At 55.1% G+C, this 23277-nt stretch overlaps 1 protein-coding gene across 1 annotated transcript in view; it reads left to right on the plus strand.

Annotated features, from left to right (window-relative positions):
• CACNA2D2 (calcium voltage-gated channel auxiliary subunit alpha2delta 2) overlaps positions 1-23277 on the plus strand; it is a 138379-nt gene that overhangs the window by 14858 nt on the left and 100244 nt on the right. Inside the window, exon 2 of the mRNA XM_049098208.1 lies at positions 10696-10777. Coding sequence (XP_048954165.1) covers positions 10696-10777 — 82 coding nt within the window. The remainder of the gene's footprint in view (positions 1-10695; positions 10778-23277) is intronic.

The following is a 23277-nucleotide window of genomic DNA, read 5'->3' on the forward strand; positions in this document are numbered from 1 at the left end:
CAGAGCACCTGTGAGGAACCAGCCCAAAGCATGTCAAGGCGGGTTGAGTACTCACATTCGATTTACATGCAGCTTCGAGCCTCTGAGAAGCCAGGGACTAGCAAGAAGCAAATCCCAGAGGAAGTGGGCATCCTCCCCACCCCCAGCCCTGACTTAGTCCAAGCTCCCTGGGGTGGGACAGCATGACTAGGATAGGACCGCTCTGGGGAGAGGGTAAGAACTTCCCAGTTACACCCAGCTTTGGCTTGCTTGAGGAGGCAGAAGGTGGGCCCCTTATCAAAACTGGGAAAGGTCATAAAAGAGGGGTGGCCCTTGTCTGCACCTTATTTCCTACTTTAAATCTTGGCCATTGACATCCATCCTGGGATTAGGGAGGCCCTGGAAGATAGGGAGCCATACTGTGCTGAGTTCAAATTCTGGTTCAGCACGGACCAGCTGTGTGGCTTTGGGTGTGTTGCTTCATCCCCTGAGCTTCAGTCTTCATCCATGAAATGGGCCTGGTTTGGTGTGCACCTAGCCAAGGGTGCTATGTGACATCAGTGGGAATCGCACACAGAGCACCCAGCATACCATAAGTGCTCCATATCGTTGGTCCGTTTCTTGGTGCTCTGCTAGCTGTTGAAGTTGGAGGCCCTTTCCCAGCCTGCCCTGCAGCCTCTGCCCCACTGCTAAGGTAGGTGAACAAGGCAGGTGCCAGTCTGGGTATCAGAGGATGTTTGGATAAATCTGTCCCTAGGCATTTCCAGAAGACTCTTCTTTGCCAGCCTGCAAGCTAAGTTCTGCAGGGAGCTTGGTGATGGGATCAGGCTATAGTCCCAACTTAAGGCAAGGGTTAGTAAAGTGGGATAAGAACTATGGGTTTGAGAGGGCATGGGGGAAATCTGGGAAGACTTCCTGGTGGAGGTGACTTGGTAGAGGTGAGTCAAGGCCAGAGAACAAAGCTGGCCTGATAGGTTGAATTCTGGTCTTTGCTCTACCTCTTCTCTGTACCTGGGTGTCCTCCAGGGACCTGCCAGCTTCCACAGACGGATCTTTGCCCTGAGAAGGAACTAAGGACCCCCAAGTAAGGGGTTTCTGTTCTTCTCAAGGCAGGAGGCCATGTCGAGGATGAACATAGAGGACAGCTATTTGTGGCTCAGCGAGGATTTGACTCATGCTAGGGGGTGGGGAGGATGTGCAGGAGGGGAGATGGGGACGTGTGAATCACAGAATCTGACTGAAGTAGTTGGTGACACACGGATAGAACCTATATTGCCATCTCCAGTCAGCCTTCAGCTATTGGTGTGGGGCAGGGAGAGGTGGCTGGAGCTCCTAGGTTCCTCCCTGACTCACCCGGTGGCCTCTAGAGGGGCTTCATCCATACTGTGTACCTCCTGAGAGCAGGCATGGCTCCCCTATCACAGCACAGGGCTGAGCACATGGGGTCTGCATCAATATATCTGCCTCTTAAGAGTCAGCTTTGCTAAATCTCAGTTTACCCATTTGCTAAATGGGCCTGGTTAGGGGTTACCTTCCCATTGTGCCTGACTCCCTGGGGAATATACTGGGGTGAGAAGCAGGTGCTACAGACCCAAAAACAGGCCTTGATCTGTGCCAGTAACTAGGGCAGGTGGCTCCTGGCCTGGGGAGCAGACGGTGGATCCTGGGCAGACTGGCTGGCAGGTACCCTGTGTCCTTGGCCTGGACCCTTTGCTTTGCTCGGGGGAGGCCTCAGCTGCTTCATGAACTCCTCTTGCTCATTGCTACATCCCAGCTCTAGACTGCTAGGAAATTTGCAAACAGTGACACCTAGGTGTTGGTACCCTGAGACCCATGATCCTCACCCAACAGGGGAGCCCAGGCGGATGATCCTGGTGCCACTGCAGTTTGAAAACCACAACCCCATCTGTCCACAGATGGGAAACTGAGGCACAGAGACAGGAGTGGGTGAGCCTGCACAAAGCCCAGGGACTCAGGCCCCAAGAACCAGAATCCAAGTATGCCGGAGAAGGCAGCATGGGGCAAGGGTGGGTGGAGGTGCTGGGCTGCCCCAGGTGGGACAGGGAGGCAGACATTCGCAGAAGACAGCCCAGCTCTGGGCTACTCCTTCTCTGTACTTTCTTCTTGCTTCCTGGAAAAATTGGCTGCTCCAGCACCCAGTCCTTCTGGGAGAGCCATGAATTATGCACAGAAGCCACAGGCCTAGGCAGGCCCATCATAAATGAGCTTTAATAATTCATACGGAGAGGAGCCAGGGATAGGGAGGGCCTCCTGGGCCAGCCCTGGGGCAGCTGCAGCACTGCCAGCCCCTCTGCAGTCTTCTGCTGCCCAACCCACCTGCCTGCTCCTATGCCGGCCACGCGCAAGCTAGGGCAGGGTGGTGGGGAGGCCACTCCGACTCTGGGGAGGTGCAGCCACTCAGCACATGGCCCGTTCTTCCAGGCCAGAGAGCAGGAGGCTCCTCTCTTGGCTCTCATAGACCAGGTTGGACGCGGACAGTAGACAAAAAGAGAGGAGGTCTACTAGAATGCTAGCTAAAAGAGTAACCCCACGGCGCATGGGGAGATCAGTTGCTGCGTGGGAGGCCTACTTAAAGTGGGGTGGGGGAGTGGATTACCAAGCCAGTGATGTGTGTGCAGAGACCTGGAAGTGGTGAGAGAGGGCCCTTCTAGACTTCTGAGGAAAGGCCAATCCAGGCGGAGGGAACAGCATGTGCGAAGACCTGTGCATAGAGTACAGGAGTGTATTTAAGCCCCAGTGAGGAGGCCAGTGTGGCCTGAGGAGTAAGGGCAAGAATGCCATTGGGAGCAGAGCCGCTGGATGGACTTTACCTTTCCTGTGGTGGCCTGGAGCTGCAGCATGGTGTTGACAGAGGAAGGACACCATTCCAACAGGACACTCTGGCTGCATGTGGATGTGAACAGACTAGGGGCAGTGGGGGTGAGGGCAGAAGCTGGTGACGGCACGTGTGCTGGGGGAAGATGGTAGTGGCCCAGGGCAGGCTGTGGGCCAGAGAGGTGGCAGGCAGTAGGCAGATTTGGATACTTAGTGCAGGTGGAGCCGACAGGACTTGCTGATAGAGAGAAAGCAGGTTCCGGGTCACCCTGAGGCCTTGGGCTAAGCAGTGGGACCTGCTGTCAGCTGAGCCAGAGGCGGTGGCCAGTGAGGGAGAGAAGGGAGAATGTGGATCCAGAGGGAAGTCAGGGTCTCAGTTTTGGATCCATTCAGTTCTAGAGACCTATTGGACATCCCAATGGCCCTGGCACCCAGCAACCGGGCATTTGAGACCAGGACCCAGAGGAGAGGTATGTGTCATCCTGATGGGCATTCATTAGCTGTGTGACCTTGACCTCATCACTCAATTGCTCTGTGCCTCAGTGTTCTCCTCTGAAGAGTAGGGATGAGGGTTTGACAGCCATGAAGATGAATTGAGGCAGTGCAGTGTGAGCCCTAGTCTCAGTCACCGCTGCAACACCCAACTCACAGGGGAAGGAAGACCCCAATTACAGCCCTTGGGAAATGAATCCCTACATGGCCTGTGGAGGGTTCAGGCCACCCCTCTTTGGGCAAAGAGAGAGAAACAGAGATCTGGAGAGGCCAAGCACAGTGCTATGGCTGGTACACAATGGCTGAGGGAAAGACGGCTCTAGGGCCCCTCCCCACCCTCCAACCTGAGCTCTGGCCTGGAGCCCCACTCCTCCCCTGCCCCTTGGCGACTTCTCCAGCCACTCTGATAGTACTGCAAGGGCTGCTTCCATGGAAGCTGGAGCAGTCCCCCTTAGGGCCTCCTCCCCACTGCTGGAAACCTCAGACCAGGCATGATGAGGGGCGTCCTGCTGGGGGGCTGCTCAGGAACCCTGTGGCTGTGGGTGATGACAACCACCTCACTTTCTAAATGAGAGCACGTTACCAAGGTCACACAGCTAACCATGACAGAAACAGAAGTCAAATTCAAGTGACCCTCCATACTACTGGGGAGCCCCGCCCCCACATCCCTGGCTGAGGCCTGCCGCATCTGTGGGTCCTTCCTGACTGCTGGGGCCCCTGTGGACCCTAATCCTGCATTCTGTGGAATGAGGCTGAGGTCTGTGACCATTTGCTGTGTGAGTCCATCCCTCTCTGGGCCAGGTGGGCTGCCTGGTTCTCCCAGCCCTGGGCCATGCTGCTCCCGGCTCTGGGTCTTCTCCTGTCCTCCCCTCATCAGGCTGTTAGGAGTAAATACTGGGCTGGACCCAGCGCCCTAATTAAAGCTGGATGATTCTTCACTGTTAGTCTGAGGGGGGAGGCACAGTCTCTCTGCCACCACTGCCTCCTAGCCGAGAGCCAACTAGAAGGAAAAGCGTCTTCCCGGGGAAAGATAGGGAAGGGACAGCCCGTAATTAATAACCTCATTAAGGAGCAGTATTTGGGCAGGGTCCCAAGACACACATAGTCGAGGCCAATGGATTTGGACTAATTCGAGCTTCGGCAGCATCAGCTCCTCCCCAGCTCCCCAGGGTCCCTGAGGATCTCTTGTGATAAGTGGACTGCCTTTGTCTCTGTGTATGTGGAATGGGGGCTTGGGAGCTAGGGAGGGATGACTTGGGGGAAGGTTTGGGTACCATGTTGCTCACACTATAGGGCTTTCCTTAGCTGAATCCCAAATCAGTTGAGGATGGGCCGGTTTCGGTTCCTTTGAGTCCTGTGCCTCAGTTTACATGCTGAAGGGGTGGGCAGCTAGCTGGGGAGCCTCATTCCACCCTGAATCAGCTGAGCCAGCATGCTCCCCACAAACTGTGCTGGCTGGCCTCTACCTCTGTAGGCACTCTCATGTCCTTGGCCAGGAGTGCCTGGACCCAATTGGCCTCTCAGGAGCAGATGACCTTGGCTAGACTTTTCCCCTCTGCTGTCCTCAGGAGACTGTAATCAGATCAGGGTCCAGAGTGATACCCCGGGCTTTGAGCCCCAAAAGACGCTGAGGCCCAAGCATCTTCTCTCCTGAGTAGACAAGGGAAGGATGCTCCTATCACAGGAGGCCCTGGCCTTCCTGAGGGGTTGCCCCTGTTGTCAGGGTCTCTGAGGCAGTGCAGGGGGGTGCTGCAGCCCAACTGGAGGCTTCAGTCTAAGGAAAAGGCAAGGCCACCCCACACTTAATGAGCTGCAGGTCTGAGGAAGAAGATTGGACTGTGGGTCTGTGCACATGAGTGTGTGGGGCAGGCAGCACTGCTGATGTCCCTTCCATAGGGCTGTGATTTCCACCTGCCTCTTCTAAGGGTTGTGAGAGATAGACAAGTGGTGAGCTTTATTGCCATTTTCCAGATGGAAAAACTGGGGCCTAACAGGACACGTCTGGTTCAAGGCCTCAAAAGAGCCAGGGCTGATCCTGGCACTCAGTCTCGGTAGAGAGGGACATCCACCCGAGCAGTCAGGGAGGACTCCCTGGTGGAGGTGGCTGTGGAGATGCCACAATCCTGGGGTGCGGCCTTGAGCCTCCTGCCATTTGCCATGTGCCCATGGTCTAGGGGCCACATGTGCTCTCTGAGCTTGGGGTAGCTGTTGGGGGACTAGTGCCCTCTCCAGGCCCACTCACCAGTCATCTTCCCCCAGGCTGGGCTCAGCCTGATACAGGCCCTCTAGCCCATCTCTGGGGCTCTCTTCATGTCTGTGTCTCTCTGTCTGTCTCTCCCTCACCACCCTTCTCCTGCCCTATCTTTTCTTCTTTCCCCTTTAGAAGACTGTGAAGGCGCCGAGGTGGGAGGTGGCAGGCCAGCTGAAATATAATCAGAATAATTAAATAACAATTTATTTTAAATCGTTGCCTCCCCCAGCGCTGGGAGAATAATTGGCCAGCCTGTCACAAGAGAAGTAGGAGACCTGTGGGCTGCCATCACTGCCAGGTTTGGTTTGCATGCCCTTAGCAGCAAGTGGCCTTCATGGCCCTCACCTGCCCCAGCCCATCCACCCCTCCTGCCTCACCTGCAGTCCCACCCTTGCACCCTGCCCCCCACCTACCCGCCCACCCGCCCTGTCACGATGGCTGCTCTGCTAAGCTAGTGGGAGGACAGCAGATTGCTTATAGGTCCCCAGTGGAACCAGGTTTATCCAGGCAGTCTGCCTGGTGGAGGCATCCTGCAGCAGGGCTTTGATGGCAAAATGCCTCCATAGTGGTGAAGAGGCCAGCAGAGGCAGAGATTGGTAGTCCTGAGGCCTCGGCCTCCCTGGGTCTGCCCCTGTCTGCTCTGGAACAAAGCCTGCCTCCTTCCCTTCTTGCCCTTCTGCAGGGTCCAGATGCCCACACCCACCCATGCCCTCTGAGGGGAAACCTGCAGTGTCACCTGTCTCTGGGTTTTTGATTTGTTTAATTATAGATGAGTTTTCTGCATAATTTATTCCAAAAGCCTGGATTATACTGTACAATTAAATCACATTCTGATCAACAACTTCGTGTATAAAATTAACAACTGGCAACAGTTTAATCTGTCCTGCGGCATCTGCACGCAGGCTCTTTCCCTCTCTCCTCTCCCCCTCCCCCCCTTTTCCTGCCCCATTCTCCTGCCCTGCTGCTCCCCTCTGGGGGAGCCTGCACAGCTGGCCTCCCCAGGTTCAAGCTGGGCTCTCTGTGGGTCCGCCTGCTGAAGGGGTCCTCGGCCTACACGCAGATGAGCCCACACCCTTGCCTGAGAGTGACAAGGCCTCTTCTCTCACACACCCTTCTAGGTTCTGAAGCGTGCCCTGGAGAGCAAGGCCTGGTGTCTTGCAGCACCTTGGTTCTTCTTCCCACTGGGCTGCCCTCCGACCGGCAGGCCCAGGATGAGTGCTCTCTGCCCTGTGCCCACTCCCTGCCTCTCTCAGGCTTTGGGGGAATTCTTTCCACACTCCCTCCCCCCGCACCCCTCTTCCCAAGTGTGGGCATTCGTGGGAGATTTCCTAAGCCCTGGGCCACTCTGTTGGGTGTTCTTGTAGTCCCCAGGAGTCCCTGGTAACTATGCATTGAGGCTGCCATGAGGATTTGGCCATTGAAGCTTTCAGCCAGTCATTCCCCCCATTTACAGATAGGAATACTGAGATTTGAAGGGAGCTGGACTCCCTGAGTCAAGGTCACACAGCCTCCTGGGCCTGAGGCCTCCCAGAAGTTGCTGAACCCTGGATGGGTGGGGTCAGGGAGCTGATAGAGCAGGAAGGACAGGTCTGGCTTCTCTGTGAGTAGGTGGCCCCTCAGCCATCCTTGCCAGGGGCCTTTGCGTAATGGGGGCCTGGCAGCTGCACCTCCCTGTATTCAGGCACATAGAGGACACACAGACACAAGGGTCTGTCCTCAGCCTCTCTTGCCCATACCAGTCATCCCAAGGGCTGTAGCCCCTGGCTGCATGTGCTTCCTCCCAGACACTTTTTCTCCTCCTGTCTTGCTAATTTGGCACTCAGAGACACTTATAGAGAAACAGTGTCATCTCGATGAAGAGCATGGAAAATCACAGGGATGGAGGGAACCAGCAGGTGTGTCTACCCTATTGGGAGGGTGACCCCTGGGCAACACTGTCTGATAGGGAGGCGTGGCACCTGGAGCCAGGCTGATGGGAGCCCAGGCAAGATTCTGTCAGCTTGCCTCTGACCCAATGTGCCTGGTGTCACACCTTGTAGCTAGGTCTGTACACCAGCCAAACCCTGGAGCCCACAGAATCTCATCTCTATGATAGTGAAATGATTTATCTATCATGTTCTTCTTAATACTGGGGCACACATAATTGCCTTCCTAATTGGGTTTGGTTTAGGTGAATTATCAGAACAACTTGTTTTCCCTGGCATTGTTTTGATGCTCAGTGCAGCTAGGGTCTGGGGGTCTGTCCATCAGGCAGGTGCTAGACCAAGGGCTAGGGCCATCCCCAGGTTCCAGGAGGATGTGTGTGTCCTGCTGTGTCATGGGCGGACTGTCCCTGTGGCCTACAGCAGAGTCTAGAGCTGCTGAGTCTGGGGGAAGAAGTGGGGAAACCATGTGAGTGTGTGTGTGTGTGTGTGGGGGGGTGTGTATGAGTGTGAGAGAGAGTAGCAGGGAGGGAGGGAAGGAAAGAGTGTGTGTGTCTTGGAAAGAATTGGACTTTATCCTGAGATTTGGCTCTTCTAAAATTCTTTTAGTGTTGAAATAGCCTTTTTAGATGAAATGATGGTGATTATAATAATAATAATGTGTTGTCTGAACAAAATAAAAACTTGGCATCCATGTCTGTTCTTCCAATTAATTTTCTTTTAGTTATCTGTGAAATTCTAGAACCAGAGACCTATAGATACAGTAGAAAAGAGTCAACAGCCTGGGGCTGAATCAGTGGTGTGCTAGTAAATGTTTACAATTCCCTCTCCAGGGGGAAAAAACTGTGATTTGTAACATTTGCCGATTTCTGTGGTATAAATATTCCCACGATGGCCGATTTCAAGTTCTCAAAGTGACAGTACTAGCTGCAGAGCTGGGAGGAAGTACACCCTTTTGCTTGGCTCTTGCTGACTCTAGCACGTCTGTGTATCAAGTTCTGTGTTCACCACTTCTTAGGTGGGTAACCTTTGGCTGGTCACGTAAAGCCCCCGTGCCTCAGTTTCCTGATCTGTAAATTGGGAATGATGATGTTTACAGCTTTGTGAGGATTGAAGCAAGAGAGCAAGTGGCACGCTGGCACCACTCCATATGCATAATGGGTGCCCTTGTACATATTAGTCCCATAAAGGATTATGATTGGCATTCGTCCCATAAACCAATGAGTGGCTGAGGGCAGGGGCAGAGCAGAGTTAATGGTTCCCTTTGGAGATCAGCTCCTTGACCTCACCCATTTTTGTATCTAGCTGGACGCAGGACTGTGCAGCAAGCCATCTCAACATTGGCCGCCCTGGGCTCTGTCTCAGGAGCACAAAACAGCCACCTGCCCCCCGTCCACCCACAGCCAAGGCCAAGCGATCAGCACCTGGTGCATAGGAACAGGGGCCAAGCAGGCTTTCCATTCTCTGCTGGGCTTTGCCCTCCCCTGGCTAGCAGCTGGGGCCTGATTGCCCTTTGTAGCCTGGTCTGCAGCCTTGCCTCCTCCTGAGCTTGGGGTTAGCTTTTTCCCTGTGCCCGGGAGTGGAGGTGGGCATCAGGCTGTGGCTTAGCCAGCAACATGCTGAAGCTAATACCTATTTCTTTTGATGTTTGATTTTTTTTTTTTTCCATCATGGTCCTGACATTCAGCTTGGCAAATTGCAATTAGTGATCCGCCCGCCTCCCGCTCCAAGTTCCCATGCCAACCGACCCAGGCACACACAATGGCACAGGCCCAGCCCCCCAGCCACAGGCCTGAAGATGGATGTGGGGCAGGGGGCTGGGGTGGAGGCTCAGGCTCTTCTGACCCAGAGAGCTAGTAGAGTCCTGGCCCCGCATGGCACTGGGGAAGGTAAGGCAGGTAGCAGGCCCAGGGCAGGCGCCATCTCCTGGGTCCTGTGGGTTCTGGGATACTCCTCCAGAGACTGGGGGGCTGGCATCACCCACCCCTACCTTTCCCAATGGGCTATGCCTAACCCATGGTGCATTTAAATCTTTGTGGTAACTCTCCTATGAGCCCTCCCTGGAATGGCCTCGTTCTGTGTGTGATGGGATGAGGAAGTGGAGGCGCCTTTTCAGATGCATTAGGGCAGGGGCTCTTGGTCACAGCAGAGAACACCTCTGGAAGTGTGGAGAACATCTCCCTGGTAGGCTCTTGGCAAAGACTGGTAGGATTTTGCTCACCTGATCTGGCACTGCCTGAAGGAAGGATCACAGGTTAGAAGGTGGACCAAGCCTCTCCCCAAATGCCATTCCTGTTCGTGGGTGTGGGCTGGAAATACTGGGCCATGAGGCCACTTGTCCCTCCTGTCCACTCACAAGTATCCCTGTGTAGCACTCTTGACCGCCTTTCCTTCTCATACCCTATGAGGTGGCCCCAAGTTATCCCCACTTTCTGGAGGAGGAAACTGAGACACAGATGGGTTCGAATGAGTTCAGAGTAACGCCAGCGTAAAGGAGGCCTACTTAGGCTGGTGGCTCAGGTGAACGACTCATGGGGCTTCCCAGGCCCCCAGAAAGGGTCAGGATGGTCCGAACTGGACCTGCAGGTGGACAGTTCATGCACGGCATGCAGCAGTGAGCTTCACATAGCATCTGTGTTTTAGAGAGCCAGAAAGGTGAGGGCTGCCTCCACCAGAAGCTTTCCATGTCCGCATCTCCGGTGAGGCCCACAAGGGCAGGAACCTGCCCCGGCTACACAATGACTTGGTGGTGACAGCAGTGACTCTAGCTGGACACAGGACTCCAGGCCTCATGGAGCCTCGAGGACCGGAGGCTTTGAGAACCAGCAGCCCCCACATCGCTCACTCATATTCCCCTCCTCCCTAGTGTCCAGAGTCCCCATGTTCAGAGCTGCAACATCAAGGGCTGACTCTTCACGGTGAGAAATAGTCTCCCTGCAGGCTTCTTGGAGCTGCTAGACTCCCTCAGTGCATTTAAACTACAATCCGCTCTCCTCCCTGTCTGTCCAATAGTACATGAGGAGAGCCTGGGCCACCAGGTCTAGGCTTCAAAGGCAATCACAGGCTTACTGTGACTCCTAGCCTTTGTTTCTCCTCCAGTGGAAATTGGGTTCTGAAGGAGTGGTTGCTACTGGTCACACCCCAGATCACTTGGTGTGGGGCTGTGCCAGTGCTGGGTGGGGGGGCCCTCCTGACACCTCTCTTCTCTGCACACAGGATGCAGCACTGGGCCCGACGCCTGGAGCAAGAGATTGATGGCGTGATGCGGATCTTTGGGGGTGTCCAGCAGCTCCGTGAGGTAAGTGTGGTACTCTTTGCTTTCTGCTCAGGGTTCCTCTTCTGACTGGGAATGGGAGAAGGGCTTCAAAGATAAGGAGTGAGGTTAGGTGTGGTGGAACACTGCTGGGCTCATCAGGGCAGTTGAGGAAATAACTAGAAAAACAGCCTGCTCTTCCTGGTACTGAGCACTATCCAATGAGCTCTGCTGTCAGGGTGTTGGGCTTGCAGGGTTTTAGGATTTGTTTTTGTTGTTGTTGTTGTTTTTAAAGATTTTATTTATTGGGATGCCTCGGTGGCTCAGTGGGTTGAGTGTCTGCCTTTGGTTCAGGTCATGATCCTGGGGTCCTGGGATCGAGCCCTGCATTGGGCTCTCTACTCAGCAGGGGGGCCTGCTTCTCCCCCTGCCTCTGCCTGCCTCTCTGCTCACTTGTGCTCTATCTCTAAGCAGTGGGAGAGGGACAAGCCAACTCTGCACTGAGCACAAAGCCTGACATGGGGCTTGATCCCATGACCCTGAAATCATGACCTAAGCCGGAATCAAGTGACTGAGCCACTCAGGCATGCCAGGCTCTCAGGTTTTTAAGTGGGTGAGGTCTGTGTTTGTGGTAGCGCCTGAGGCAAAAGGCCAGGCCTTGGAGCGTGCAGTGGATGTGGTTGCACACAGAGGCTGAGGGGCTGTCCACACAATGAGTGCGGTGTCCAGGCCGAACAACAGTGGAGAGCTGCGCTGGCCACACAGGACACTGTAGCAGGAGACGGGTTGAAAGCCTGTGCTTGGTGAGTTGAGGGATCAGGGCAGGAGGGGGTGATTGATTAGGCGTGAGCAACCACATTCATCCTTGGAGATTATGTTAATGTTTGAAATAGTGATGTGAAGAGCAGGCCATCCGTCACCCCCAGAAGGCTGCAAAATGTGTCGCTGTCAGGTTCCTGAGCCGTCGCTCGTTATGTGGAAATGCAGAGGCTCGGAGAGCTGAGCTCTTGGAGTGCTTGCGTGGGACTCCCAGGGACCTATGGGGACTTCAAGAAGCTCTTGCTGAAGGCTTGGGCCAGGACACCTAAGCAGGGAAATAACAGGGTTCACCTGCCGATGGTTGTCCTGGAACAGCAGAGTAAACAGAGTTTCTTGTTGGTGGTTCAGCCAAGAGTCTGGGTCTGGACATTGTTTGTGACATCCTTCTTGGTCAGGACTGGGCTCAGTGCGTGTGGGGAAGCTACCATGGGGTTTTCTCCTCGGTCCTTTCCTCCTCCTTAGCTTAGAGCAGGTACCCAGGAAGTGGGGCTGGCACTGGACTAGTGGCCCAGTCTCTCTGAACTCCTCCACCGTAATTGCTGGGCTTGAATTGCAGTAACCCCCACCCCACTCTTCCTGTGAACTCTCAATGACTCAGCCGTACTTGGAGGCCAGCAGAGCTTTCCAGAGAAAGCACTGTAGGAAAAGCTGTTCCGGAACAGAAGTCAATTTATGCTCAGGAATTGCACCCGGCACTGACTAGGTTCTAAGTGGGCTCTGCCAAGTGTAGCCGTGTAGGTTAATGAAGAAGGGATAGTACCCTGAATATGTGTCATGTGCCTTTCCAAGTTTTGTGTTGGAACCTAAGATGTACCCCATATAAGCAGTTAACTAAACACCTCCAGTCAAGAATCTTCCATGCTTTGAATTTTCAGCTTGAGGCCATTGCTTATTTTATGGTCATGGGCAACTCAGACCACGAAAGTTTGCCAGTGAGAAGATAATGCACACATTTCATGCGTGAGATTTGATTCTGTGAACCATTGAGCTCCCTAGCTGGTGAGAAGCAGAGATGGAAGGCTAGCTCAGCATCCCCACTGTGTGCTTCTGGGCGAGTCCTAGACCCTCTGTAATCCTCACTCTTGGTCTATGGTGTGGCTAGGAGGTATGATTGGAGGATGAGGTGGTGAGAATAACAGTGGATGGACTGACACAGACACCACCTTTTCTGGAAATTTGAATTTCCTTCCTTGATCATTTTCCCTCCTAGGACATGTTGGTCCCTTCCTTTCTGATGGGAGTTGAGTGATTCCAGACACTCTCATCAATGAGCACATCCTGCCCCCACCCGGCCAGCCATACCAAGAGTCATACAGCTGGCTACGCCAGACCTGAGGCTTGGACCAGGGCTCCTGACTCTAGGGCGCTACCCCTTCTCTGGTTGCACCTCTTGGAAGGGAGGCAGGGTGAGGCTGGGGAAGTGGGGAGCTGGGCTGGAGTAGGGGCCATGTTTGTTGCGGCTGTGGCCAGCCTGGCCGCAGGCAGAGAAGTGCTGACCTGGCGTTCCCGGCTGGCTCCTCCTGGCATCCTCTGCCTGCTGCCGGCTGCCAGCTCTCCAGCGGCTCTCTGTCCTGCTCCAGTTTTTTCTCACCTGCTTCCTCAGTCTCTTAGTTCCTGCTGACAGCTCTGGGGCTGCTTCTTGGCACCAGGCACTCTGGTGAGGGTGGGTGGTAGAGAAGCAGGTAGAGTTCTAGAGAAGGACAATCCCATGGGAGTGGGAGGGAGCCAGCCTCCCCACCCCCACAATCCACCCCAAACCTGACTGAGTCACCACAGCTCTCCTTCAAATGCGTATGAGTGGGCCTGTGTGCCTAGCCTATGTCCAGCTCTGAGTCAGGAGAATGCTTGCAGCACAGCCCTGACCCAACTGCTGATGCTCCTGGGGATCCTGGCACCAGCTCTGCCAAGCTGCCAACCTCAGCCCCCAGTGGCCTCCCCAGGCTCCCTGAGCTGACTCTATGCTCCCCCCAAACACCCTGCAGTTAAGGTGTCCTGGCATCTGGGTTCCCTTGGCCTTCTTCCCCTGCATGGCTGCCTTCTGCCTCTACTCCAGTCCTAGAGGCTGTCCCCCTCCCAGAAGCTAGACACCGCAAGAGCTGGCAGCTACAAGAGTCCAGAAACTGCAGGCAGTGGCATTTGGGAGCACTTTCCTTGCATTGGCACTTTGCTCCTCCTGAGCACAACCCCTTGGGGACGTGGCTGGGTACAGACTGGGGCCCACTTATAGGTTAGGAACCATAGCACACCAAGGTGGGGTGTGTGGGCTGTCTGCAAAGACCCCACCATGTTTCCTCATCTGAGTTCAGGGCCAGCACATAGTGGGTGCTCCCACTGTGGCCTGGTGCTCATGTGCCATCCCCACCCCCATGCTTAGCCAGACGCCCCTGAGCCATGTCCCTGCTGGGTACCCTACTCCCCCCCATGCCTTGGCCTACTCCTAATGTGAACAAGCCACAGAAGTGTGGACTCTGTTTTAGTGTGCCCTCTCCAGAACCCCTGGAGGCTGATCAAGATCTCCAAGTTCCTTCTCTGCCCTCCCCCATCAGCACCATATTGTCCCCATCCTGGGGGGAGGGGAGGTGAAGAGCAGAGAGCAGATGCTTGGGCTCTGAGCTCATTTACATAATGAGGCTGATCAGGATGAATAATTCATCAGGTGCCTGGGGGTGCTTGGGGGAAGATATGGAGATGGCCAGTCTCCCAACTCTGAAGCCCAGGTCACTCTGACAGGTACAGCCAGGAACCTCCTCACTTCTGACTGAGTGTCCAGTGCAAAAGGAGAACAACTCTAGGGACCTTGTGGGAAAGCAAAGCAGGAGAGATTATAGTCAGACGTAAGGAAGAACCAGTGGCTCAAAAGTGCACCACCATCCGGAGATGGGTTCCTGACCTGGGTGAAACACCTTCCTTGGAGGGTCTCTAGAGAAGGATGTAAGAAGATCGTCTCTCTGGGGTGAGAGGAGGCTTCCTGGCCGAAGCTGGGCTGGGAACAGAGACCTAGGATGACCGTGTCTGGGGTCCACAGACCACTCTCTGGAAAGTGTCAAGCCAAGCCTGGGCTCTGGGAGCCTTTGTATTGACATCAACCACTCCTACCTCACCTTCCAACTGGGGCAGAAATGGCTTAGAACCCTGTCAACATCCCTGGCTGCCTCAGTTCCATGATGACTGTAGCTCAGCTGCATGCTGCTGGTTACTCCTGTGGTCTTAATGTACAAATGGGAAAACGAGGGTCCTGAGCAACTGTCTCCACCATACAGTCCCATCCTGGAGCCCCGACAGGCCAGTCTTAAGTGGTAGTGGGATCGGGGAGAAGTACTAAGCCAGAGGTGCAGGTCTGAGGCCTGTCTGGAGGAGCTACCCCGAGGAAGCCCCTCCCTTCAGCTGTTGAGCTGTGTCCACAAAGAACAGGAAACCCAGGTCTCAGAGACCTTTAACCCCAAAACTCCTACTCCCCTCCCCACTGATGTGCTCCTTTGGATAGCCATGGTGATTCAGACTGATGGCGCCCATGTGTCCTCACTTCTCCAGGTGGCCAGGAATGGCACTGCTGAATGGGTGATGGTGCCAGTCCCAGCCCATCTTGTTTGCCCCTGGCCATCCCTGTACCCTGTCTGCTTCATGCTCCCTGGGAATGTGTAATTAGTATCTGCAGAGGGCCACATCTGGAGTAGGCTCCTGGCAAGGACCAAAGTCTGGCCACATAAAGGGCCCCTTTCCTAAGGGGCTCAGGGAAGCAAGGACAGGGGTTCCTTCATACATTTCCTTTGAAACAGGCCTCCCACTGTCCCTCCAGCCCTCCCCCCTGGCTGGTACTGCCAATTCCTGCAACTCATGCATTCTCACATGCTGGCTCAGGGGTACTGGCCAAGGCTGTGGTTGGCCCCCATCTGTGGAGGGTCCTCTCTGGGTATCTGGGCATTCAGATGCGGTTAGTAGCAGTGTTCAAGAGCGCCAGAGAAGCTCAGAACCCTAGAGGGACTGGGACACACACACACACACACACACACACACGCCCAGAGACCGGCACAGCTGTCCTGGCTGATGTGCTCATAGTCAGGTGAAGGGTGTGAGGGAGCCCAGACAGACCTATCAAAACCCCTCCGTAAGTCTCCCAGAAGCCTCAGAACCTTAGTCCTAGGGCCTCTGCTCTTGTTCCTCCCAAAGCCCCTACCCCTCCTCCAGCCACCTCCCAGTAAGGCCCAGCAGCGCCCTCCTTTCTCCCGGTGAAGATGATCAGGATGTGGGGTGCATGGGGGTGGAGGTGGTGGGGGGCACGGGTGTGAAATATGCTACTGGGTAGGGATTGCTGCCGCTCGCCTCTCTAAAAACCCACATATATTATTCTTTAATGGAAAGTTAATTGTCTTATTATTCCCTCCATATGGTCCTCTTGCTCGGCACCCAGCGGGGATGCATGGGGCTGAGGAGGGGCTCCTGGGAGGGCGTCTGAAACGTGGTGAGGCCGCCACTTGAGCATAATTAGATACACAGAGGCAGATGCAGGGAAGCCCGGCCAAAGCCTGCCTGGACCCCCTCTCTGTCCCCCCAGCCCAATCTGTTCCCCACTCCTTCCCTTCCCAGACCTGCCCTGGGGTGGCCTCTTCTGCCCCTCCCCCACATAAGGTCTGGGAGTGCTGTCTCCTGAGTACTGGGTGGGGAGACAAGAGACCAGGAGGCAGGGAGACTGTGTGTCCTACTTGCCCCCTCCCCACACACACTCTGTTGTCGCCTACAGGAGGAAATTCCATTTTTGAAGCTTTTCAAAAGCCATTTCATCAGTGGCAGGAGCTCCTGCCTGCGGGCCAGCTGACTAGCTTGGGTCTCCAACACCCCTTCCACGCATCCTCCCACCAGAGAAGGGGTGCAGGGAGGTCAGTGTAGGGGGAGGGCTGCCCCGAGACACTTTGCCTGGGGACCCTGGTTTACGTTGATCATGCCTTCCATGGGCACCAGCTACTGGAGCCTCCCGCACCCCAAGGGCTCCTCCAGAGCTGCTAAGGCTGGGCCAGTACCTGTGACCCTCTCAGCCCCCATCCCCTCCCAGGCCTCTCCTTTTCCTACTCCCCTGGATGTGAGTGTGTTAGGACAGAACAGCTTCACAGCAGGTGGAGGATGCAGTGATAGGAAAGTCCCCAGAGGAGCATGAGTGGGTGGTTGCCTCCATGGCCAATTCAGAGCCCATTGCTCTGGAGTCTTGCAGGGGGAGGCTAGAGCAGGGAGCCCTGGTAGGAGGCTTTGGGAGTTCTGGCACAGCCTCAGTGAAGAGCTGCTACCCAGTGCCTATAGAGGTTGTGGGTGTGGAGGGGACAGGTCTGCGGGAGAGGCCTCTCTGGGTGTGATTAGCAGACCCATGGCTGGTGGCACAGGCCTGGCAGATGGACCACCAGCTTCCAGTTTATGCCACAAGGTCACCACAGTGCCATGGCTGAGGTCACCTCCAGAGGATGGGGACTGGGTTGGAACAGGAGAAAAGAGTTGTGCATTCCTAAGGTGAGACCTGCCTGAGGTCCCGTAGCTGGTACATGACAGAACTGGGACTTGAATCTGGCACCTGTGCCATGGGCAGCAACCCCCCGGCAGGAGGTGGTGGAAAGAGTCGGGTGGCAGGAATGGCAGTGCTGGGCCTTCCCACGCTGAGGGGCCTGGAGCTTGTTGTCCTGCCCCTCCCAGCCTCCACTTGTGAAATGGGCAGCTGAGCACCTCTGTCCTCACGGGAGACAAGAGGATCTCAAGGGACCACGGGCAAAGAAAGGCTACAGACAGAGCCCTATAAATGTGGGGGTACCTTTGCCCCCGCTCCACTATCAACTCCTTGCCCTTCCAGGAATTAGTCATAGTTTGAGGAAGTTCAGATGCCCACGATGTCCCTTTTGCTTAGCTTAACCCAGGAATTTGGAAATCAGTTTTCTTGTCCCTGCCGTCTGAGTCCGTTGTAGCTTCTATAACAGAATACCATAGACTGGGTGGCTTAGAAACAACAGGATTTCTTCCTAATGGTTCTGGAGGCTGAGAAGCCCAATATAAGGGGTCAACAGGTTTGGTGTCTGGCAAAGGCCCACTTCATGGTTCATAGACAACTGTCTTCTCACCATGTCCTCATATGGTAGAAGGCGGTAGAAAGAGCTCTCTAGGGTCCTTAATAAGGACACCAATCCCCTTCACAAGTGGCTCTGCCCTCATGACCTAATTACCTCCCATAGAGCCCACCTCCAAATACAGTCATGTTGGGATTAGGTTTCAACATGAATTTTGGGGTGGCACAGGTAACTCAGTCCCTAGCACTGACTGAGCATGCCATCTTTAGAAACCTTACAGGGCTTGGAGTGAAGGGCTGGCCCCAGGTATTGGCACTGGGGATAGGTTAGTGGGTCAGAAAATGATGTGGCTAAACCCAAGGCTGAGGATCATGGGTTCTTAAGGGTGGTAGCTTCCTTTCTCTGGAAGGTTCTGTGACTAGGGTCCCTCAGTTTCCTTATTTTTATTTGTTTAAGTAATCTCCACACCCAACCTGGGGCTTGAATCTGCCACCCCAAGATCAAGAGTCACATGTTCCTTCAACTGAGCCAACCAGGCCTGGGGTCCTTCAGTTTAAAGAAAAGACAATCTCAGAGGCCTGGTTATAGTTGAGAACCCATGGCTTTGCTGCACGCTCCTTCCCTGACACAAACACACACACACACACGCACACACACCCCTCCACCGACACACACATGCAGTAAGATAGTTCTAATGAACACCCTGGCTCTCCCCTAGAGTCCCCAGAGAGGCTGGCCTTGTAGCAGGACAGCTGGGGATCAGCTCCAAGGGGGGCCCAGTACTTGCAGATAGTTGAAAAGAGGCCAGGGACTCTTCTGCTCCATCCTGGCCTCTGCATCCATCTCAGGAGCAATGGGGCTGCAGATCCAGAGCTAAGGGCCCGTCTGGATCATCAGGGGTGGTAAATGGGGGATGGGGGTAGAGGGCCAAATGGGTTTCCATGCTGCACCCCCGGGTATGGCTGACCCGATATGCATTCCTCTCTCCTCTTCCACCCCCATCTATTGCGGGATTGGTGACAGCCATGGGGACATGTGCCTGAGATTTGTGGAGCCCCAAGCATTTGGCAGAGGCAGAGAAGTAATTGGTTCTGACAAACCACAGCTGGCCTCAGGGGTGGTATGAGCAGCATTTACCATGACCAGGCAGGAGACGGAGGCTCAGCCTGGCCTCCCTCCACCTTCTCTGAGCCTTGTGAGCAAAGATCTAGAGTTTGGGGAACGTTACAAAGCCCCAAACTTCCTGTCTTTCACATACTTCTCTCCCAGCCCTGGGACCTAGTGGCTCTGCAGGGCAGCTGGCTGGCTACTTATGTGTGTGTGTGGGTGGGGTGGGGCAGGGGGGCAGATGAGGCAGAGGTCAGGGGGATCCTGGACAGACTCCTCAGCTCACTCCTTGTGCATCCTTGGGTTCTCATGAATCAGTAAACTCCAAGGCTTAAGCGTCCTGGTCTAAGAGTGTGGGGTTGGGGGCTGGGGGATGTACATTCTGGGTGAAGAAGCAGGCTGTACACGCACAGGGTGCACATATACACACATGCCTGTGGTGCACAGACATGCATATATGTGCCCACAAGGCTGGCAAGGAGTAACTGTTTACCTAGTAACTGTTCAATGGGTAGATAAGCAAAGCGGCAGGCATCTGAAGACTGACAAGGGGGAGACCAGGACCCTGGCGTTCCCACAGGACCTTGGGAACTACCCAGCCCATATGGAGAAACAGATCCAGTGTATCAAAGTACAGCTTCAGTGCCAGATGCCTTGGGAGAAGTAGGCTCGCATGGGATTTGCTTGACCTCACATAGAGGGTCCTGGATTGCTCTTTGTGAGGGAATGGGAATGGAGGGTGTGGGGGTCTGGAAGAAGGGCCAAGAGAAGAGCCAGCTGCAAGGTGTGCTAGCACCCAGATGTCAGGCTGGGGTGGGGGAGGCTGGGCTGTTACCGGAGTGACTTGAAGGTCTGGCCAAGGTGTGTAGCTTGGGCAGGGGAGCAGGGAACCTTTGGGCCTCCCAGCCATCCCTGTGCCCTCCCGGTCCCCAGCTAGACATCCCACCTTCTCTCCCTAGTGCACTTGCCACTCTCCTCACACACCCCCATCCCCTCCAGGCCTCACCCCAGTTTTGAATCCAGCCAAAGCTCCCTCACCCAGGAAGCCCTCCAGGTCAGGGCTGAAGCCAGTAGTGTCCAGTGCTCTCTACAACCTTCTGCGCTTGCTTGCTTTGGGTACAGACAGGAGGCAGGAGCTGCCAGGACCCTGGGGCGGGCATCAAATGGGGTAGGGAGACCGTGACCAGGAGGCAGGGTCACGCCCAGGCTCCTTGGAGTCCACCTGAACACGGGCAGTCAGACCTAGAAGGCAAGCAGCCCCCGGGGCACTCCCCACCGTGATTCTTGATCCCTGTCTCACTGGGAGAAGGCTCTCTGACCTGCGGAGGCTGGTATAAGTGGAGTGAGGCTGACCACATGTGGGAGAGGACAGAAGCATGATGCCGCGAGTGGGAATGGGAGTGTATGTGCGCCTGGGAGAGGACCTGCAAATCTGTGTGCATGCGTGCTGCATGTGCGGGTGCAAACATGTGTGAGTGTGTGCTCGGGAGAGCATGTGTGCTTTGTAGGGGGGTGTGACCAGGTGAGTGTGTACACGCAAGCATGTGTATGCGGCTGAGTTCTGCGTGGAGGTGGGAGCGGGCACACTACAGAGCAGGGTGGGACCACGAGGAGGCAGATGCCAGGAGCTCTGTGTCACCCGAGCAGGCGAGAACTACTGAACTGGTTAATTAGTGAAGCTGAGAAATCTCAGTTGTGGGCGAGGAGCTCACATTCATGCACACACGCCATGTTCCCATGCGCAGTAAACATCCTCCCCACCTCCCCACCCAGTTACTCTGCCTCCTGCGCTGTGCTTGGCAGCCCTGCAGGGGAAAGGGTGCCCGTCGGCTGTGGATCTGTGTCCTTACAGCCCCGTGTGTCTGCATCCTGGGATGGGTGTTGAACCAAGCAGCCCTTCTTTGGAGAGCACAGGGCTTGTGCAGGCAGTCTTCATTGTCCCCAGTCCAGTGCTCAGAAAGGCTGGGTGGTGAGGCCCCTGAGACAGTGTTCCCATTTCACAGATGAGGGAACCGTGGCTGTGAAGGGGTGTGGGCAGGAACCTCCTTTCCATGTCTTGGGCATCCCGGTGAGGGAGAGTAACCCTTCCTGCCCCCTGAAGTGTTACTTTCTGGGGGTGGCCGAAGAGTTTGGGTGCCTGTGGGCTTAGAGCAGAGCCAGAGCTTCCTGCAGCACAGGACGGACCTCTCCAACATACAACTGCCAGTGCCTTGTCACCAGCTAGCTTCCTGTATATGCCCTGCAGGCAGGCCCAGGGCCTGATCCCGCCCCCCCCCCCAAAAGCCTGCTGAATACCTCCCCTCTGCTGTCCTCCTATGCACCCCAGCTCCCACAGCCCCACGTATCTCCCCGTGTATGTGATGGTGGCTGCCCCTCTTCCAAATCCTCCATTTAAGTGCAGCTCCTAAGGCTCTAATGGGGTATGTCGGGCTTGGCTCTGAGGCCCAGAGTCTCCTGGATGCCAGCTCCCCACTCTCCTGCTGCCCCCACAGACCCCTTGGCCCTGCTGCTGCCTGTGTCGTCTTTGCGCAGAGAGACCCGGAAGCTGGGTCAAGTGGCAGTCACTTGCCTCTTGATCAGGTGTTGACGGAGGAGCCTTCATTATGCTCCATCTACAGGCACAGAATAAATTGGTGTGCAGTGAATTTATTCTTTTTAAAGAGGGACTTTCACACTGGGGAAAACTTTTAAAAAGAACATTTATATAAAAAGCAATTACCATGCCAGTAATTTTTATGTATTCTCCCCCTTCCATCGCTGCCTTTGTGTTTGAACGTGACCACCTCCTGGGCAGCTGCAGCCTAGCTCCCTGGCCTCTGGCTATAGCTTCATGCCTGCTGGAGTGCCTCCTCCTCCGGGAAGTCTCTGGATGCAGGGCCCCGGCCCAGCAGGGGTGCAGGCTCCAGAGCACGGCTGGGTGGATTTATGTGGAAAACTCGGGTGCTTTGGAAATTTCCTCTTGCATGCATCTCTGTCCCAAGGTTGCTCCAATTCCAGGGCTGGTTCGGCCCTTCCAAGGCCCCTCTTGGCAGCACTGAGCACTTAAAGGCACCTGCTTCCCAGCAGCATCACGGCAGATCCATGATGGGGGAGGTGGTGGTGTGGGAACAGGTATTTTCTCTCCCAAGGAGCCACTAACGGGCACCCTGCTTCCCCAGCCATTATTGCTCTTACACTCGATGCATTATGTAAATTGTCTGTTGCTAAGTAGAGGAGCTGCTCAGGGGGAACGGAGGTCTGGAGCCTTCTGCAGGGGGAAGGCAGGAGACTGGCCCTGAAAACTCACTGCTCCACATCAAGGAGGGTCTGGCAGCCCCCCAGCTCAGACTAGGACCTCCAGGGCTTGCACGCTGTCTCCTCTGACCACAGCTATATGAGGGTGGTGGCTGCACCCCACAGCAGAATGGATCTCCCTGGAGGCCAAGGAGCTCTCTCATTGGACAGGGCCATCAGACTGGGCCTTTGCTTCTCACCTTGAACTGGCTCCCAGGGTAGGACATGTGCTTCCCTGCTGCCTAAGGAGGCATGCTTCTGCCACCTGCATGAGTCTCACCAGCAGCATATTTGCCCACCGAGCCTCCTCAGAAACCCTTGACGAGCTGGAAAAGGTCATGTCCATCCCTGGGGCTGGGTGAGCCACTGCCTGCCTCCTGGGGACTTTGGGGCTCCTTTTGCAGTGAGGCACAAGGAGGCACATAAGGGGCATGAGTGGGACAAGGCCTGGGTGACAGAGGGTACTTGTCTGGCTTTCGATCTTCCCTTTTGAGACATAGACCGGGGGTCTGGGTCCAATGTCTGGTTCTCCATTCTCCGAGGGTTCCGGATTTCCTCCTGTTGAGCCCAACTCTCATCTGAGCTTATACTCTGTATGCAGCTTCTCCATGCAGGTCTCATACCTGTCCTCCCTCCCTCCCTGGGACTGGGGGCCCCTGGGATGAACATTTGTCCAGTCCAAGGAAGCCAGTGGGTAAAGGAGTTGCAGGTTTTCACATTTGCCAGAAAATTGCATGATTAGTTGGGGATTCCAGGGAGGGAGTGAGAATTTGTACAGATGTTTGTAGCTCACCCAGCCCCATTTCTCAGGTGGTCCCTTCCCTCCACAGCCCTCCCCAGGCATGGCTGCCTGTGAGTCTCAGTGACTCACCTCAGCATCAGTTTAAACAGAGGTCGGGGCAGAGGTAGTGAGTACACCATGGCTTCAGACACAGATCCACACAAGGAAGGTGTGGATCTTCTTCCTCCCATCCAGTATTGCTCCCCACTGTGGGCCACTGTCCCTCGGCTTGCTTTCTGATTACCTTCAACTTTGGGGAAATGTAGAAGTGAGGGTGAGGGGTCACCCAGATACTAAATGGGTGTTTTAACCTAAGGAGCCAGGTCTGTGTACTTAGCTGATCAGGGAATTGAAACCTTAGAACTGTCTTCATTTGCTGGAAGTGTAAACAGAGGTGGTTGTGATGTCAACAGAGCATGATATCAGCTCTGCCCTTTGGGGGCCTCCAGAGGCTGGAGTCAAAGCAGTCAGTCTCCTGCCCCGACTCCTCTGCCTACATTATCCTTTCTCCTTTCTTCCACATCCCC

This window comes from Canis lupus, chromosome 20 (genome assembly GCF_003254725.2).
Source record: "Canis lupus dingo isolate Sandy chromosome 20, ASM325472v2, whole genome shotgun sequence".
NCBI classification, from domain to species: Eukaryota; Metazoa; Chordata; class Mammalia; order Carnivora; family Canidae; genus Canis; species Canis lupus.